Source organism: Chrysemys picta, chromosome 3 (genome assembly GCF_011386835.1).
Source record: "Chrysemys picta bellii isolate R12L10 chromosome 3, ASM1138683v2, whole genome shotgun sequence".
NCBI classification, from domain to species: Eukaryota; Metazoa; Chordata; order Testudines; family Emydidae; genus Chrysemys; species Chrysemys picta.
The window spans coordinates 164,244,025-164,262,925 of record NC_088793.1 but is presented as its reverse complement, the minus strand read 5'-3'; the positions used below and the strand labels follow the sequence as shown (position 1 = coordinate 164,262,925).

The following is an 18,901-nucleotide window of genomic DNA, read 5'->3' as shown; positions in this document are numbered from 1 at the left end:
AATAAAAGAACCTGCACGTATGCTAATAAGCTTACCAGAATTAACCCCAACCCTAACATGGGCTCTGTCAGGAGCAGTCTTTCAACTCCCCATCCAAGGAATTCCATTTGTGGTCACAAGTTCATCACCGCTTCAGCTCAGGACAAGCACCCAGTCTTATGAGACCTCAGTAGGCCCACTCCTCACAACCCTAGCCTAAGGACTAGGGCTGTCCAGACCAGGGGTCCTGTCCATTTGCTGGATCAGGAAGAAGGCCCTGAGCTAGTTCAAAACCAGGCTATTCATCCAAAACCACATACTTTGTCTATTGGTCCCTGGAGAATCCAGTTTGAACTAGTATTTGAAGACTTCTCTGGGGATGGTTTCAAAGGGCTGATAACCGGAGGAGTCAGATTAGCATCCCCCTCCCTACTAGAGAAGGCAATGCCACAATAACACATACATAATTTTTAATACAATGTACCCCTAAGGTATTAACCCTAATTCAATAAAATGTAACTTAATTCAATCATGATTATCTTAATTCCATAAGATTTGTTCAGAATATTACAGAATATTGTCAGTCTGTCACAGATAATCTGACTGACATTGCCCTCTACTGGAGAGAATCAGAATTACTTCTCTGTGTGTCATAGGCCCTATGTTACCAGCAGCTAATGGAGATTCTTTTTTAGTTCAAGTGGTAGAAGTTTGCGATATTAGAACATAGAGATCCGAGTTCTATTCTCATTAGCATCACAAAATTCAAAGTGGTCAGATAATTGTAAAGGCCTATGCCACAGATTTGACACACATTAAATTAAATATAGCTTAACACATCTTTACAGGGAAGTAAATGGCTATGTTTCAGGGAGGTAGAATAAATCTGTCAAGTGTTTTGAAAACCCACAAGGTAAATCTCATTTGGATTTGGAAATGGATAGAAAAGAAATAATCAAGATTGAGGAACCTGCAATGATATTACCAACCCTCAAATTTATATTATGCATCACCATTTCCAATAAAGCCTTCAAGTTTATTTTTTGGTTAAGCTTAAAGTGGCTAGGTCATGTCCAATAGGCAAGGAGCACGGGTGTGAATAACAAGAACACGTATGGCCATAAGCCTTACAATACAGGCATTTCCTTTTTTCCCGTGGAATATTCTAATGTGATAAAAAAATCTAACAGATTAAATAAAGGACAGAGCTCATTGCTTGCTCAATACTTTGTCTTGCATTGTAACATGGAAGCTTGTGTGAGAGAATGACTAATGGCGTATCCCATGGGGAGCGCCAATAGAAACGCTTTAGGAGATTAAATGATTTAGCCTCATACCCCTGAAAGCTATATTTTAAAGGGGCAGAAGTTTAATCATTGGAATGCTAGTTCCTTCAATAAAATTACATTTTAATTAAAGTGTCTCATTCACAAAAGCTACAGTTAAGGGTGTATCAGCAAGTTCATGATAAAATTCTATTTCCAAGGAGTTATAACTTTGAAACTTAGTGTCCAGGTTTTCACCTGTTGTGATAATTGACCTGACCTCATGGTATCTTTGATAACAGGACTCAGTGCACTTTATGTCAATATCTTTGATTCCAGGCTCTAGTTGTTACATTATATTCAGAACACAAAAGGCATGATTCTGGTCTCAGTTACACTGGTGTAAATCAGGACTAACTCCACTGAGTTCAATGCAGTTGCACCAATGTAAAACAAGCATAGAAGAGAGGAGAATCAAATGCAGAGATTTCTTTCCAAAGGGCAGTATAATATTAAAATTAAAAAAAGGCAGTAAAATGGATAAATACGCATGATACAGGAAAGTAAAAAAAGCATGTAAGTCACTGTCACCTTAGTATTTGTCAAACAACTTTGCATACGCTGCTAATGTAATTGTGATTCCATTTAGTGTTTGGGGAAAATAAAGCATTTTGGAGCCAGAAAGGTACTAATTCAACAAATAACAACTGTTAATTTAAAAGGCTTTTAAATGATGTTGTTAAAGAAATATACTGTAATAATATTACTTAAAAGGCCATTTTAGTAGATTTGATTACCCACAATACAACCATCTTGGATGTTTTCTGTTGTTGTTGGCATGCCTAGAAGACACTGCAATGCATGACTGGACAAGGGAATTCTGATGCTCAGAAACATGTTGGATGCTGCCTGAACAGGATGTGAAAAGAAGCTTCCGACATTTCTCCATTTTGAAATTCTAGGTATCACATTACACATCCTAGCTGGGCTTTTCAAAGAAACATAAGGAAATTAGGTGCCCAAGTCCCACTGAAGTTCAATGGAAGTTAGGCTCCTTTGAAAAGTCCCAGCCTACATTTTTACAACCTAGCATGCTGTACAGTGCAGAAGCAATGGATCGCAGAGGCCAAAAGCATGCATTCCTGCCATTTAACCCAGGACCTCGCTCTCTTTTCACAGTAAGAGGCATGATAAATCTTATCCTTTAAGGCTTCTAGGAAAGATATAGAAGCATGTACCTATGTATACCTTAGATCCCTCAGCTAGATTCCACTCATTTATGTCAAGAGGACTTTTCTAAGGAAGTTTACGATAAGACCTTAATACTGAATATTAAATCTCAGCATGCCACTATGTACAACTTCAGTTATCTGAATATAAATGGAATATTGAATAATTTTAGATTATCAATGTAACCGATAATGGTCTTGGGAGATGCCCATGTTTTGGACAAAAGGAAGGTTAGGGTATCTGAGCTATTCAAGTTTGGGTTCCTACGAATCTTAAAATTATACTGACACAATAGATTCTTGGTACATTATAAAAGATTGTTTTCAGAAGACTGTCAAATGCAATAGCTGACAATGCATTATATAGTCTAGTGCCGCTTTATAAGTATCCCTTATAGAAAGATTTGAAGTGAGTGGTTAGAGGAGAGGACTAGTCAGGAATCATAGACAGCATTACCAGCTCTGCCTCTGACTCACATCATGGTCTTGGTCTAATCACATTATCCCGTGCCTCAGTTTACCCATAATGAAGATAATAGTACCTCCATGAGACTTCATTAATTAATATTTGTAAAGCACTTTTAAGTAGACGGTAGCATAGAAGTATTATTATTATTATTATTATGTATTTTGTGTGCCTGTAAGAGTTGATTTGCTTCTAATTCAGAAGAGTTATGAGGCAAATCTTCATGGATTCTGTAAATAAATCACATATGTAGAACTAACAATAATTTTCAGGTCATGCTTAAACCAGCATTGATTTCAGATTAATAAAAACATTAAATCCAAGTGGGATTGATTTTGTTTAGCTTGTTATGAGCAGCCTCTTAAAACAACAAAAGAATAAAAATTACATTGGATGTTTTTTCTAAAAGGAATTATTGTGGGGAAGTTCTATGGCCTGTATTATGCAGGAGGTCAGACTAGATGATCACAATGGTCCCTTCAGGTTTGGAATCTATGAACAATTACATAGAAGATTTAGGATCACATTTGCAAAGTGAGGTACGCACAAGTAGATATGCACACCTATTTACGCAAGAAAAACACTACTTTGTGCTCAAAATCATACATTAGCATCTGTATATCAATGACTAGACATCTACATGGGTAGCTGTTATGCATACACTGGATATATATGAATGTAAATTAGGTGCCCAAAGGCTAATTGCAGGCACCTAATGGAAAAAAATGGCCCTATATCAATATTTTAAAGTGACATAGGTCAAACCAGAATATAAACTAATTGAACACTGGTTTAGTATCGAGTTCTTACCGTTACAGTTAATGCTGTAATAGCTAGGATGCTAAACGTTGGATCACTCCGTTTCTCTTGATAGACCACACGATACTGAGAAATAACCCCATTGGGAGATATAGGTTGGGTCCAGTTGAGCAGCACAGAATAGGCACTTGTAGCTTGTGCCCAAGGGGCTTGCATGCCCCAAGGTGGAGCTTCCAAAGTTTGTGCTGAAGACCACAGACTATCCACTGACCCCCTGGAATTTTGAGCTCTGACACGGTATTCATAGATAGTGAATGGCTGCAGTGCATCAGAAGCATCAATAAATTCCAAGGCTCCTTCAGACCAAATGAATAAAAGCAGCTCCTCTTGAGTGTTTACAGGACGTCTGAAATACAAATAAAACCAGTCCATTTAAAGCTTACAGTGACTTAAACACAGTCAGATGATATTGAAGTACAAGTCCTAAATTCAGTCTATACTTGAGAATAATGCAGATCTTATTTCTATTCATTGTATAGGCAAGGAACTGCCCTCCTTATTTTGCCTTATAAGTCATCAGCCTATGTCAGGTATTGTCTATTGAAAAAACTTTCAAGGAAATAGGTAAATAACTAATTTCTCTTTGCCATTAAGTAGGAGAAAACCGTGAAAACTCAATCAATACTACTGTAATAGCACTGCAATAGCACTTTGTCCTTTATTATAGAACACTCCAGGCCCAGGGCTTCAAAGATGAGTGCCTAAACTGAGGCCATAGTGTCCTAAATCCATATTTAGTCACCTAAACAAGTTATCTAATTTCCAAGTGTTGCAGATTCTCAACATTTTTGAAAATCAGGACACTTAGGCCTGGTCCACACTAAGCCCCCACTTCGGACTAAGGTACGCAAATTCAGCTACGTTAATAACGTAGCTGAAGTCGAAGTACCTTAGTCCGAACTTACCGCAGGTCCAGACGCGGCAGGCAGGCTCCCCCGTCGATGCCGCGTACTCCTCTCGCCGAGCTGGAGTACCGGCGTCGATGGCAAGCACTTCCGGGATCGATCCGGGATCGATTTATCGTGTCTAGACAAGACGCGATAAATCAATCCCAGAAGATCGATTGCTTACATCTGGACCAGGAAGTAAGTATAGACGTACCCTTATTTAGGTACTTAAATCGGGACTTAGGAGTCTAACTCCGACACTCAATTCTGAAGACTTTGACCCACTTTATTACTGAAAGCAATTAGTTGCCTAGAACAGGGGTTCTCAAGCTTTTTCTTTCTGAAGCTCCCCGAACATGCTATAGAAATTCCATAGCTCAGCTGGTGCCACAACAACTGTTTTTCTGCACATCCAGTAGATTAAAAGCCAGGGCCAGTGCTACTGGGTAGCAAGCAGGGCAGTTGCCTGGGACCCCACGCCACAGGGCGCCCCGTGAAGCTAAGTTGCTCAGGCTTCGACTTTCTGCCCTGGCCCTAGCGAGTCTAACACAGACCTTGCTCGTAGGTTTATTTTGGCAGACTCCCTGAAACCTGCTTACTGCCCCCCCCAGGGGAGAACCACTGGCCTAGAACACAAAGGGACAAATATTCAAACAGTCCTTTAAAACTGTGCTTATACATTTTGCCTGTACTCCAGTTTGCACGTGGAAAAAAAAAATCACATTTCTGGATGCAATTGGGGTTCTCAGTCAGACTGAGCACATCCAATTTCCAGATGTAATTGTAAAAGCTCATTAGAAAACATGATCCATAGTGCTGTCCCATAATATAGATGTGTATCTTTTTCAAAGGGATTTTCTACTTAAAATATTTTGAGGCACTTTCACATGTCAGCAAATGAAGACTCGTCACTGTCCACACATATGCACTTAATATGTCCAGTTAGGGGTAGCGTTGCTACTGGCAAATCCTGAGATTCTGCTAAATTTCAATGGAGGTTACAGGTGATCAGCTTCTCTTTTACAATTTGGCCCCACTAGCATGTTAATTTAGAGTTGATGGATAAAGGCAGGTCATAAGTTTCTAGATGAAGTTGCCAAATCACTTACCTTTACTAGGAATAAAAATGTTTGTCTGGAATGAAACCTGGTGGATGAAGACTATGATAAATCTCAGTGAAAACTGTGCTGCACCTCACACAGATTTTGGTATTTTCCTTACTTTTAACTGAAACCTTCGCCTTCACATTAAATAAAACCATTTTATCCCTGCATGCTAACAAACAAAAAAGCAAATTACATTATCTGTCACATGTATCACAAATACGGCAAATTCAAAGGAGTGGAATTGGTTTGTCTGGCTACCAGGTGTCATCACTACTTCACATGCACATTGGCTGAAGAACATTTCTTTGGCAAGATTAAAATCTGAATTTCAATAATCCTGTCAGCTTTTATTTTGTTAGTCCAACTTTAGTCACTATTTTTAAGGATATAAAAAAATCAACAAAACTATTTAAAAAATACTAGCAATCTCAGGTGCTTGTAATATTAGACTCCCATATATTTTATGCAAATATAAACAAAGAATGTACAGTTGTGCATGTGCACATATATTCATAAGTACACACACAGATGTGTCTGCCCTTAGACATGTAGACAAACAACCTGCTCCCATATTTCTCCCAGTTGCAAGAAATGGGAGAATTTCCAGCAAACTCTGGGATGTACTAACCCCAGGATATTGTAAAGTTTAAAGGGTGGGAGCAAGAGAAAAGCAAAGAGATTTTTTGGGTCTCACTCCTCCAGATTGGGGGAGTGACCAACCACAAAACATGTTGATACTGAAGATCCGGTGATGGCGTTTGGTGAAGGGGAGGAAGGACAGGCTCTCTAGCTTCCCCTAAAATAAGAAGTGGGAGCCTTTGATGAGGTGGAAGAGAGTGATAAGTGGACCTACACATTGACCCCTAAGCCATACTTCATCAAGTGTCCTGCAGCATAGCACCATGAGTTTGATTTTTTCATACTTTACTCCATGTCAGATTAAAACCACATGCAGAATTATCATTCAGATGTCATTTACTGTGCTCATCAATGTGAAGCGCACCCTTAGATGCATACTGTACCTTTCTCCTCTCTCCTGTTGTTTATTCACCCCGCTCCACATGGTAAGATGTATTTCCTTCTTGCAGTGCTTAGGTACCTTCATGATAGGTATCCTAGAAATACCTCAGAAGACAAAGAACCTGTCCATAGGTTTTTAAAATCAAGTGTAGCAGATAATTGTATCAAGACAAGGTGGGTGTATATTTGCAAACACATCCCACAAAACCAATGATATACTTGAGATACCTCAATGATATTTTCATCCTCCGGACAGATGACCTAAACTCCCTCACAGATTCACAGATTTCCATCTTAACTTCAACAACCACCACATGTCCATTAAACTCTCTCTCTAGAACTCTCCCGCACAAGCATCATCTTTCTGGATAACGCAATCAGCTTCAGCAATGGAACCCAACAGACACCTATATCCAAAACCCCTGGATCACCACATCTACCTTCATAGATATAGTGACCACCCCAAACACACCAAGAAATCTATTATCTACAGCCAGGCACTCAGCTACCACAGAATATGTTCTGAGGAGAAAGTCCAGGATATATACTTTAACATACTCAAAATCGCCTTTACCAAACAAGAACACTCTACCAGAGAAGTAGATTACATTATGAAACAGGCCATTCAAATACCCTGAGAGAACTTGCTTCAGTACAGAAGTAATCCCCCTCTCCCCCTCCACCAAACACACACACCTAGTTGTTTCCTACCACCCCACACTGGGACCCATACAGTGTATCATCAAACAACTTCAACCCATACTTGATGGGAACCCCATCCTGAAATAAATCTTTTCTGAACTTCCTCTTCTGGCTTTCAAACAATCCTCCAACCTCTTCAAGCTCATCATCAGTGGCATGTTCCCACAGATCAGGACACAACAACGCAAAGCGGCACCAGACCCTTCCAAAACAACAGATGTAAAACCTGCAGACCTATCTCCATTACTACTGTTAGGTCCAAGGAAAATGGAGTATAGAACAGGTTGTTTGGCCAGCTTAGCCAAAGTTAGGCTAACTGTAGTTGCTGGGCCATTCCTGTCTCTCTGTGAAACATGAGGACATGCTTGCTTGGGCTTCAAAGAATGAGATAAAGGGGGGGCCGCATTCTTGTACCAAATGTACTAGGAACGGTTTGTTTGGACATATGGAGACTTGCAGTCTCCACTCCCTGTTTCTGTTCTTCATCTGTACTCAACTCCCTCCTTTCTCCTAGTTTCTGGTGCATGACAACAAAGCTCATAAGAAGTTGCTGAGGCATCACAAATTGTTTGTAGTGTCAAAGAAGATAGATATGCATGAATATTAGAAGCTTTCTAACTAATAAAGGGGTGTTGGGTTGTTTTAACTATGATGCGACGGAACTGTCTATATAACCTTACTAGTTATTGTAATCGGGGCTGGTTCTCTCTGGAGACGGGCCACTCTCTATTGTTGTGTGCACTCTTCAATAAAGAGCTTGTGTTTGGACCTTGCTGGTGTTGCCTGTCTCTCTGCGGTCAGACAACGAACCGTGCCGTCTGGGTTCGAGTCCCTGACACTACAATGATCAACGCCCTGCACAATACAACTTTGAAGATCCACGGGTTCTACACAGACCTATCACAACCTCATCCAGTGCATTAAATGTGCCCCAAATAGCAACTATGTGGGTGAAACCAGACAATCACTACACTCTTGAATGAACTCACACAAGAAAATGATAAAAGACAAAAACAGCACATCACCTATGGATGAGCACTTTTCACAAAGCGATCACTCCATACCTTGGCTCATCCTCAGAGGAAACCTGCGCAACACTTGCAAAATTTGAGCCTGGGAGCTTAAATTCGTAACTCTGCTAGAACCAATAATCATGGACTGAACAGAGACACTGGATTTATGGCTTATTACAACATCTGTAACCCACTAATCCCCACTCCAGCTGCTCCCCCTCCCTTTCCTCCCTATGACTGGAGGGGTGTTAATGGGCCACTTCACCTTGAATGGTCCCTTGAAATATGCGTAAACTACTTATGCTAAACAATCTGCTCCACCTTGTATTTAGTTGTGACCCTCTTTTTTTGAGTTAGTTTCTTTGCAGAAGAGCTCTGCATAAGCTCAAAAGCTTGTCTCACTATCAGAAGTTGGTCCAATAAAAAGGTATTACCTCACCCACCTTGTCTCACTAATATCCTTGGACCAACACGACTGCAACAACTCTATCTGCAAAGTGTCATGCACACCTATGCCACCACAAACAATGATAAATAACAATATATTATAACTGTGCTCTCCTCCCAATGTATTTACAAATATTCCTAAAGAGAAGTAAAAAAGTGGTGTCATTTTAAGTGTAATAAAGTTATCTTTAAGACCTGGTATCTGGGCTTGCTTAGCACAACAATTTAATTAACCGTTAAAGCACTTCCTAGAATTCACAAATTTATGTTTAGTACCATTTTAGAAATTCTGTGAGAAACAGCTACTTTACAGTGAAAGATCAAATATGCCACCAACCGTAAGCTCAGCCGCAAGCAAAGCTGAACATTGTAGTCTGGTTAAGTATTTAGATCTTATTACTACTGAATATTTAATGAATGAAACTTATGGTTAGGTAAATGGTTCCATCTGTGGTGCTAAAACCCAGAATATCTTCATGTATGAATAAACTTTGAACAGAAGTGGTTGAACAGTCTGTAATCATTTCAATCGACTTAAGATTTAAGATTCAACTGCTCATTTAACTGGAAGTGTTTCTTCTGTACAGTGAGCTGCATAGGAAAACAACATTTCCAGGAGCTGGAAGCTGTCTCAATCTGCACACTCTGATTTGCTGCCTATGCTCAATTTAAACATGTTCAGAGAGAGTTATTTTATAAAGGGCAAATCCAGTGCTTAATTTGTTCCAGGGCTTGCCAGGCCTGAGCTCTGGCACCTCTAGGCTTGGCAGTTCATAGCCCCGGCACCTCTGGGCTTGCTGCATCAGTTATGAAAGTAAATCATTGCTTGAGTCCTAGCATCTCTTTGCTTGACCCCCGGCACCTCTTTCATTACAAATTAAGCACTGGGCAAATCCTCCCTGGCCCCACACCAAGCTCTAGCAGGGGTCGGGAGGACGGGACATCATCCTCCATGCCAGATGACTAAACAGCTACTACTACAACCACAAGGCTGCAACAGTGACTACAGCACCTGCTCTTCCCCTCCCTTACGTGGTGGTGGTGGTGGTGGGAGATAGTCAGTGAATCCTTGTACTTTTGGATGCACCAGCTCTGCCTCTGGGGCCATGCTCAGAATATGCCTTCAGAGCCATGTCCCATCCTGACCCCAATCCTCACAAAGTCAAAAGAGAACAAGGACTAGTGCTGCATGTTGTCCCTAGGCCCAGGTGGTGAGGGGCTACTTCTGGAAGCATTGTACAGGCCTGAGGCAAAATGCCCCTACAAGTTTTTGCAGGGACAATGTGCTTCACAACGCATCCTAATACTATCTTCCATGCAGTGCAACAGAGTAACCCTAGTTATAATTCAATCGTGACACACCTCCAGAAATTTATATTGTGTTTTTAAAAAAATACGGACTTTGATGTAGGAAACATATACCAAAAAAAAAAAAAAAAGGGACATGAGTTGGGCGCACATTAAAACAGTAATTTAGACCATGGTTTATATTAATTACAGATAAAAATGATAATCATCATGAGCTAAATGCAGCACTCCCATAGGTCAATATAGCCATCAATATAGGTCTTTATATCACAGTAACAGCTAAGTGTCTAGTAAGCTGCACATCAAGTGTGAACAATACAGGGGAGTAGTCAAGTGGTGTAACTAACACTAAACGGGCACTCAGTGGGTGTGAAAAATAAGCATAACTGACATTCCAAAGGGAAAACTAAGGAAGAACAAGTCACAGCTGTCAACAGCCCATAACATTTGCTGTATCTTAATTACTACTGTTAATTTTTCTGTTAAACCCCTTTCTCTCTCCCCTAGACTCATTTTGCACACTTACTGAATGACAGGCCTTTGCAAGTTACACTGTTATCCCACTTATATTTATTTTCTAAATAATTCATCCCTGCTGAATTTAGCTGAGATACTTCCACTGAAGTTGTACCAGCTTAAACCTGATCTGAATTGGACTCCACATATTTCTAATTTTATAGGTAATTTTTTTCTATATGATCAGTTCTCAAACTGAGGACCACAGAACACTTGGTGACTGGTGATCACATGATGCCAGCTCACCTTGTTTCCAGTTACTACATCTCATTAAAAGACAGCTAGAAATACATTAAACTACTTCCCTAATATTCCTTTTCCAGGCTAGCAACTGCTGTGGTTGTCACAGAGATGTTATATAATACTGAATGCGAGGGGCAGTGGACTGCATTATTGTGAATGAAAGGGGAGGTGGTTCACGAGACAGTCTCTATTAAGTTGTGGTCCTTGTTGAAAAAAATGTGACTGCCTCTATTCTATGAGATGTTTACAGCTGTCCCACCAGTCAGAGGTAAAATACAACCAATTACACTTCCCCACCCCAAATGTTTATGGCAGAATTACAATTATTTTGTAAGCATTTTTATAATTCTACAGGCAAGTAAAACTCCTGCAATTTTAATAGAAACATCTCCACATGATGGTTTCCCAAACATTCAATGTTTTGAGTTAAATGAATTTGTTTTGGTGGAGATACAGCAAGGAAGAGGCAAATGATGAAGAAGAAATTACATGCCATAACCTCCTCCAGAAATACTGCAGTCTTGTTGCTATAACAATATAAGCCTACGTGTGGCTACAGAATGACAAAGAACTATACGCTTACATCCCATTTCTGTCCTTACAAATTTCTGATTTTTTTTGCAGCTATCTGAGAAAGATTTGATATTGTTGTTGTCTAAGCACATTTAAACTTCAGCTGAAATAACTGCCAAGTGATTCATGCCTATGTAGGTGAATATAACGATTGTATCTGGAGCCCCAGTGCGCCATTTTCATTTCACTTTAAATAAAAAACAAAATGTATCTGTGTCAGTCAGTGCCCTTCTGCTGTACTCAGAGGTATCAAACAGGCTACAATTATGATTGTGAAGTGATTGTGTCACATTGGAGGAAGGTTTATTGCTTTTGAGTCTGCTAGGCAGTAACACATTCTGTTTCATATTACTCTTTATATCATTGTTTGGCTGTGACTAGAATAATCAAATGCCATCAAATGCTGTCAAATTCAATTTACAGTATTTTTCATTGAAGCAGGCTTTCTGCATTATATTTCCTGTTTTCCCTTTCTATGGCTGCCATGGAATAGAAACCGTAATCATCAGCTTTATTTACAAAACCAACAGAGTGAAGCCACGTCTTGGACTAAAACAGATACTTTATTTCCTTTGATAAGGAGTAGAGACTTGATGTGTTTTTCTCATACAATTAACAGTGAGCAGATGAAAAAGGTATTTAAAGAGATCAGGCATTTTTAGAGACTCAGTGCTAATATATTTAAGGCAAATGTGAATTTACATTAATTATTCTTACACATTCAAACATCCGCTAAGAGGAATTTGACTTGCTCTCTTTTGGAAATTCCCTCTCCCTATACACAACTGCAATACAATGCAACCTCCCAATATCCAAAGGACCTGGGGGACACCTGAAGCTTTTGAAAAATCCTGGCTTCAGAAAACTTGGGGAGCCAGCTCCACAGGCTTGGAGACAGAAAGTTCTGAGACGAGAGAATCTGGAGCTCAGACTTCAAGGCCTGCTGAGCAAGCTTCCCTGATGCGTAAGCGTGCCAGCTGGTTTGCTCAGAGCTGGCAGGCTCTAGTGCAGAGGTTATGCTCTGCGTCCCCAAACCACCACATTACATTAATAAGGATTGCCCACCAGTTGGCTTCCACAAAGCTGATTGCAGAGTACAGACTCCTGCAGAGCCAAATTTCCAAGCTACAGCTAACTATGTAGAAAAGGCTGCACGCTGGGCTCAGGAGATCTAGAGCACCACAAGGACATGCCCGTCAGTCTTATGGGAGCCAGCATACTACGGAGCAGAGGTTTAACAGGGAGGCATAGGTTAACACTAGGAGACATACATCAGTGTAATTTAACTGGAAGAGCACTGTAATACTACCCCAATGTAATTATTTCTGGCAAATAATATACGTGATCTCCAAAACACCCTGATTCCGTTTCAATGCTTAAACAGAGGGCCCACCACCACTAGTCCTACCTAGTATGACCCTATTCCTATCAGTGTAACTAACACCTCACCTATTCCGAGGTCAGCATTTAAGCAGCCATATAGTATACATTAATTTATGTTTGAGTACTTTCTGTGTCCTCTCTGTGTCTTTGACTACCTGTCTCCAATTTCTGGCTTCAGTTTTGACTCAGTAACCCAAGTACATCATCATTACTTTGGTTCAGATGCACTCTGCCTCCTACCCAAGTCAAAACTGGCTCCTTTCCAACTGCCATCTTTTACCTAATTGTGGTTAGAAGGCATTTTGCACCAAGTCTACAAGCATATGGTTCCATTCATCCATTTATTTTGCCTCTGTCATTTATGGTAGTTCCAACATGGAGCAAGATTAGAAACTGTGTTGAAGTTCCTATCAGCAACTTGTCAATCCATTGACGAATATCCTCCTACCGTAACACTCAAAAAGCCAGAGACCAGGCAACGCTTCGCTTCATGGCTCAAACAGCATGCTGTACATTTTTAAACACTATGTTCACATATCAATATTACTTGGACTACTTAAGTAAATGCTTTATTAAGACTAAATGCAAGGGGATGATATAGAGGTATAAAAATGTCTACCTGTGAATAAAGTAGTTAATTATGATTCCATTTGGTTTCCTAGGTGGTAACCATTTTACTTCTATTGCTCCAGATCCAGTTGCCCTAACTATAGGTAGATTCAGTTCCTTAGGAGGAGCTTCAGAAGTCCTTGTGTATGTCCGACTGCCTACTCCACAGCCACCTGGGAAGAAAATCAGAAATTAACTTAAAAGGTCAAAGTTTTCCACAACAACAAAAAAGGGATCTTTTAGTTGTCTAAAGCATGGAAATGTAGGGAACAAAAGTTGTTCATTAATTTTCTTTGGATAAAAGCAGAGGTTTCTAATTTAGATATTTTAGCCATAAGGAAAAGGAGTGTATCATGATGTGAAATAAAGCTAGTAGTAATACGAGCATTCAGTGTGTGAAACGTGAACCAATTAATTATTCATTTTCCTTTTTAAAGTGTTTAATATGTATTTTTAAATACTGTCTGTGTCACATCATAGCTGCCAAGCTGCCCAGATCCAGTTATCTGAGATTGGCCTTTAGAATGTGTAACAAAGTCCCATAATGAAGGGCACAATAACAAAAATAGCAATGGAAGAAGCTTGAAGACTTTGGATGGGAATTTTAAAAGTGTTTAGTGTTGGCCTGACTCTGCTCCCACTAAAGGCAATAGCAAATGTTCCATATTTCTTTCACAGTTTTCTTTAAGGCTGAGTTTCAGGATCTAGCATGCCTGAAGACAGTTACTTAAAGTAACAATGAAATAATAAGCAACAGAGGGTCCTGTGGCACCTTTAAGACTAACAGAAGTATTGGGAGCATAAGCTTTCGTGGGTAAGAACCTCACTTCCCACGAAAGCTTATGCTCCCAATACTTCTGTTAGTCTTAAAGGTGCCACAGGACCCTCTGTTGCTTTTTACAGATTCAGACTAACACGGCTAACCCTCTGATAATGAAATAATAGCAAGTTTGTGTGTAGGAAATAAATTGGTGCCTCAAATGAGTGCTTAACCTCATAATTAAGTACTAATTTAAACCAGTGTAACCCCATTGAGTTCAACAGAGTTACTCCTGATATACAACAGCATAAGGGAGAAGAGAACCAGCCCTGTCTGCCACATGACAAGATTTCTTTTCTCAGATCAGATTATGGACATTCCCAATAACTTTAAATAAGGAAGTAGAAAGTGAATGTTTTCTATATACTATCTGGGCTTTCCAGCTATCTTTTTGTTATTGTTTATTACTCCTTATAAGCCAAATACTGGAGCAACTGACACCACTGGGGCAAGGATTTTCTCCTATGGAGAGCAAGATATTTCAAAAACACTTAAGCTATTCTCATAAAGCATTTGATAAAACAGGATATATTCCCAGAAATACAGAGATCTTAATCTCCACTTAAAATATTCATGATATAATATAGGAAAATGTATAATGCTCCACAGTGCTAGGCTTTATTTTTACTGGGTAAACATTTCACTTCAATTTAGAAATAAGATATCTATTTTGTTGAACTGAATCTATTTTGCAAATCTGCTCTCTCTGTCGATCATGCAAGTGAAACATCTGAAGCCATCTTACCATTCTGGCAAGCTTGTATCCTTATCTCGTACTGTGTGTATGGATCCAGGCCATCCACAAGGACAAAATGGGGACGACCTACTGGTCTTACCAATGGCGAGGTACTGCCAGCATTTAGTAAGACATTATATTCCAAAGGCATATTGGTGTTGAATATCCCTGTTATAGGACAGAAAATAGTACACAGGATAATTGTTGTTTAATAACAGTGTGGGTCAAATCCTAAGAAGCATTGATTATCTGCAACTTTGTGTAAAAGCCCCTGTCGTGACTTCATTTTAGAAACCAAAATTATTTAAATATAAACACAAATAAAATCTGGCTGCAGTTCCCAACAGGAAAAGGTGTAACAGGAAATTTCTGAAAATATATCTGAAAACCAATACACTTCAATAAATCTGTTTCATGATGTGTACAGGCTCACTGAAATCAATGCAAATTTGCCACTATAGAATGTCTATGGGAGTGTGACTCAACTCCGCAACAGAGTGTAGACAATTTTTTTTTTTATTTGGAGGAAGTAGGGCCTAGAGTTAAACAATAATACAGTAATGGCTGTTGATTATCTTTTTTATTCTAATTACTGTAGTGGCGATAGTCCCAGATAACTGATAGATTGTTCTCTTCAGCTCAGTTGGGGGCACAGTCCTCTAATGGTCCATTTCTCCTGGGATATCAACTGGTTCTTGATAGCTGGGGCTGAGTTGAAGGTCTTTCCTGAAGCAGGCTTTGGCTCCTTTCTTCCCTAGCTGGGAAATGGCTCAGCAAGCAGGGAGTCCTCTTCTTGGGAAGAGGAATTGTGTGTGCCTGGGTGAGGCTCAACCTGTCTGTACTTCTCCCACTGGTTTTGTGGCCAGGCTGGCTATTTCCTTCCTTCTCATAGACTTTAAGATCAGAAGGGACCATTATGATCTTCTAGTCTGACCTCCTGCACAATGCAGGCCACAGAATCTCACCCACCCACTCCTGTAACAAACCCCTGACCTATGTCTGAGCTATTTAAGTCCTCAACTTGTGGTTTAAAGACTTCAAGGTGCAGAGAATCCTCCAGCAAGTGACCCGGGCCCCACGGTGCAGAGGAAGGCGAAAAAATCCCAGGGCCTCTGCCAATCTGCCCTGGAGGAAAATTCCAGTTTATATCCATTGGTTCTTGTGTCCACATTGGTACTGAGCTTAAATAATTCCTCTCCCTCCCTGGTATTGATCCCTCTGATATATTTATAGAGAGCAATCATATCTCCCCTCAGCCTTCTTTTGGTTAGGCTAAACAAGCCAAGCTCTTTGAGTCCCTTTTCATAAGACAAGTTTTCAATTCCTCGGATCATCCCAGTAGCCCTTCTCTGTACCTGTTCCAGTTTGAATTCATCCTTCTTAAACGTGGGAGACCAGAACTGCACACAATATTCCAGATGAGGTCTCACCAGTGCCTTGTATAACGGTACTAACACCTCCTTATCTCTACTGGAAATACCTTGCCTGTCGCATCCCAAGACCGCATTAGCTTTTTTCACAGCCATATCACATTGGTGGCTCATAGTCATTCTGTGATCAACCAATACTCCGAGATCCTTCTCCTCCTCTGTTACTTCCAAGTGATGCGTCCCCAGTTTATAACAAAAATTCTTGTTATTAATCCCTAAATGCATGACCTTGCACTTTTCACTATTAAATTTCATCCTATTACTATTATTCCAGTTTACAAGGTCATCCAGATCTTCCTGTAGGATATCTCAGTCTCTCTCTGTATTGGCAATACCTCCCAGCTTTGTGTCATCCGCAAACTTTATTAGCACATTCCCACTTGTCTCATGACGGGCTACTGACCCTCTTTTTCTGTCTCTGTCCAGGAAGACCCCTTCTCTCTAGGAAGACCTTGGTTGTCCTTTAGCAGACTTGGACCCCAGTCCCATCATGCCTCAGGTCAAAGGGCTTCCACCTGCAATCTTATTTATCGTCTTTTCCATGTTAGTCTCCAGGGGATTCATAAAATCATTGTTATCCATGGTAACAAACTAATTGGGTTTAGGCTGTTCCCTTTCTTCATTCTGCCACATTCTAGACCAGTGATACTCAGACTGAGGCTTGCAAGCCGCAACTGGCTCTGTAATGTGTCTCCTGTGGCTCTTTACAGCACATGATATTGAAACACAGTGTGATTTAATTATTAATCAATCTAAGTTATTAAGCATGAGGATGTTTTTACTATGTTATTAACCAATTGTAGTCGATAAAATAATAATAGTCGGACAGTCACTTTGCTGTGAGAATTATTATATATATGAATGATATATAATTATTCTCACAGCAAAAATGACTGACCAAGTATTATTATTTTATCAACTACAATTGGTTAATAACATAGTAAAAGCATCCTGATTGGTGTATATACATAAACAAAAACACTAAATATTTTCCCTCATAGTGTTTAAATGAGAATATAGTAAATGAAACAATGCATTTACACTACTGTGGCTCTTTTTGGATAGTGTTGCTCTCTAATTTGGCTCTAGAACCACTGAAGTCTGAGTATCACTATTAAAACACAGTGACTATATAAAACCAAGAGGCCAGCTAAATGTTTTAGTTTGCCAGAGAGTATTGTGTGTGTTTTTAAATTGAGCAGTCCTATGCCATTCTTACCACGTGACTACTGACTGAGTGAAGTACAAAAACAAAGTGTCTACATTCAAGATGCTAAAATGAAATAATTTTAAAATGTGGTTGATTAAAAAGGAGGAAACTACACTTTCAATAATAAGTAAATCAACTTCTGCGGGTTGCATTACTGGACTGTCTCCACCGTTACTTGTAACAGGAAGTAAATGGCAGTGTCCTGAGACTGTTAGCATTTCTGAGACACCTCATCAACCATGACTTGTCTTTCTCTGTGTAAAACTTTGGAAAAAGAGACCTTCCTTCTGCTTATCCTGGTTGGATGATCTTCAGTGACTCCATTATTCTGAAGCTGGTAAGAATGTATGTTGTCTCTACTGTTGAACAACTTTTAGGCACAGTACAAAAGATGAACCTTTCAACACACTGGATTCACTAATTGGAAAAAGATTGATGACAAATTTGAGAGGCACCAAAATTCTTCATATCACCAAAAAGCAGTTGATAGTCTTCAAAAGACCACAAAGAATGATGTTGACATGCTAAGTTATCAGTACTCTCAGAAGAAAGAAGAAAACAGGAAGATCCTAATAGAATACTAAGTAGTATACATTATCTTGCTACACAAGGACTTACACTGCAAGGCTATTAGATTGATCTAGCTGAAAATAAGCCCTTAAGTGGAGAGACTGACTTTGTTTGCAGGCAAAATGGACTTTGTTTCCAACTGCTTTGTTTGCAGGCAAAATGAGATCCTAATATTTCAAAGTGGCTGAGAAAGAGTTTAAACAAATTCACAATCCAGATATTCAAAGTGAAATAATGGAAATCATGACTCTTAAAATCATGAGGGAAATTTCTGGAAAGCAGTATACAATTAGGGTAGCTGCAACAACAGATTTTTCTGAGAAAGAGCAAGTGTTTTTATGCCTGCAATGCGTGGATGATTATATGAATGTTCACAAAGAGTTCATCAGATTGTATAATATTGCCTGTACACTATGGGATCTAATTAAAGATATATTATTGCTCCTAATCTGAGTGAGGATCAACACCTATCACAGACAATGTTATGATGGTGTCATTAATATGGTAGGCTTGGGGCCTCTCTATATGAACACTTAGGTCATGGCAAGCGGGGATATAAATCCACCCCGC

The 18,901-nt window shown here is 39.6% G+C and overlaps 1 protein-coding gene across 1 annotated transcript in view; it reads right to left on the bottom strand.

Annotated features, from left to right (window-relative positions):
• Positions 1-18,901, bottom strand: part of USH2A (usherin) — a 584,327-nt gene that overhangs the window by 76,539 nt on the left and 488,887 nt on the right. The window contains exons 60-62 of the mRNA XM_065589441.1: positions 15,131-15,289; positions 13,576-13,738; positions 3,750-4,104 (exon numbers count right to left, since the gene is read on the bottom strand). Of these exons, the coding sequence (XP_065445513.1) occupies positions 3,750-4,104; positions 13,576-13,738; positions 15,131-15,289 (677 nt within the window). The remainder of the gene's footprint in view (positions 1-3,749; positions 4,105-13,575; positions 13,739-15,130; positions 15,290-18,901) is intronic.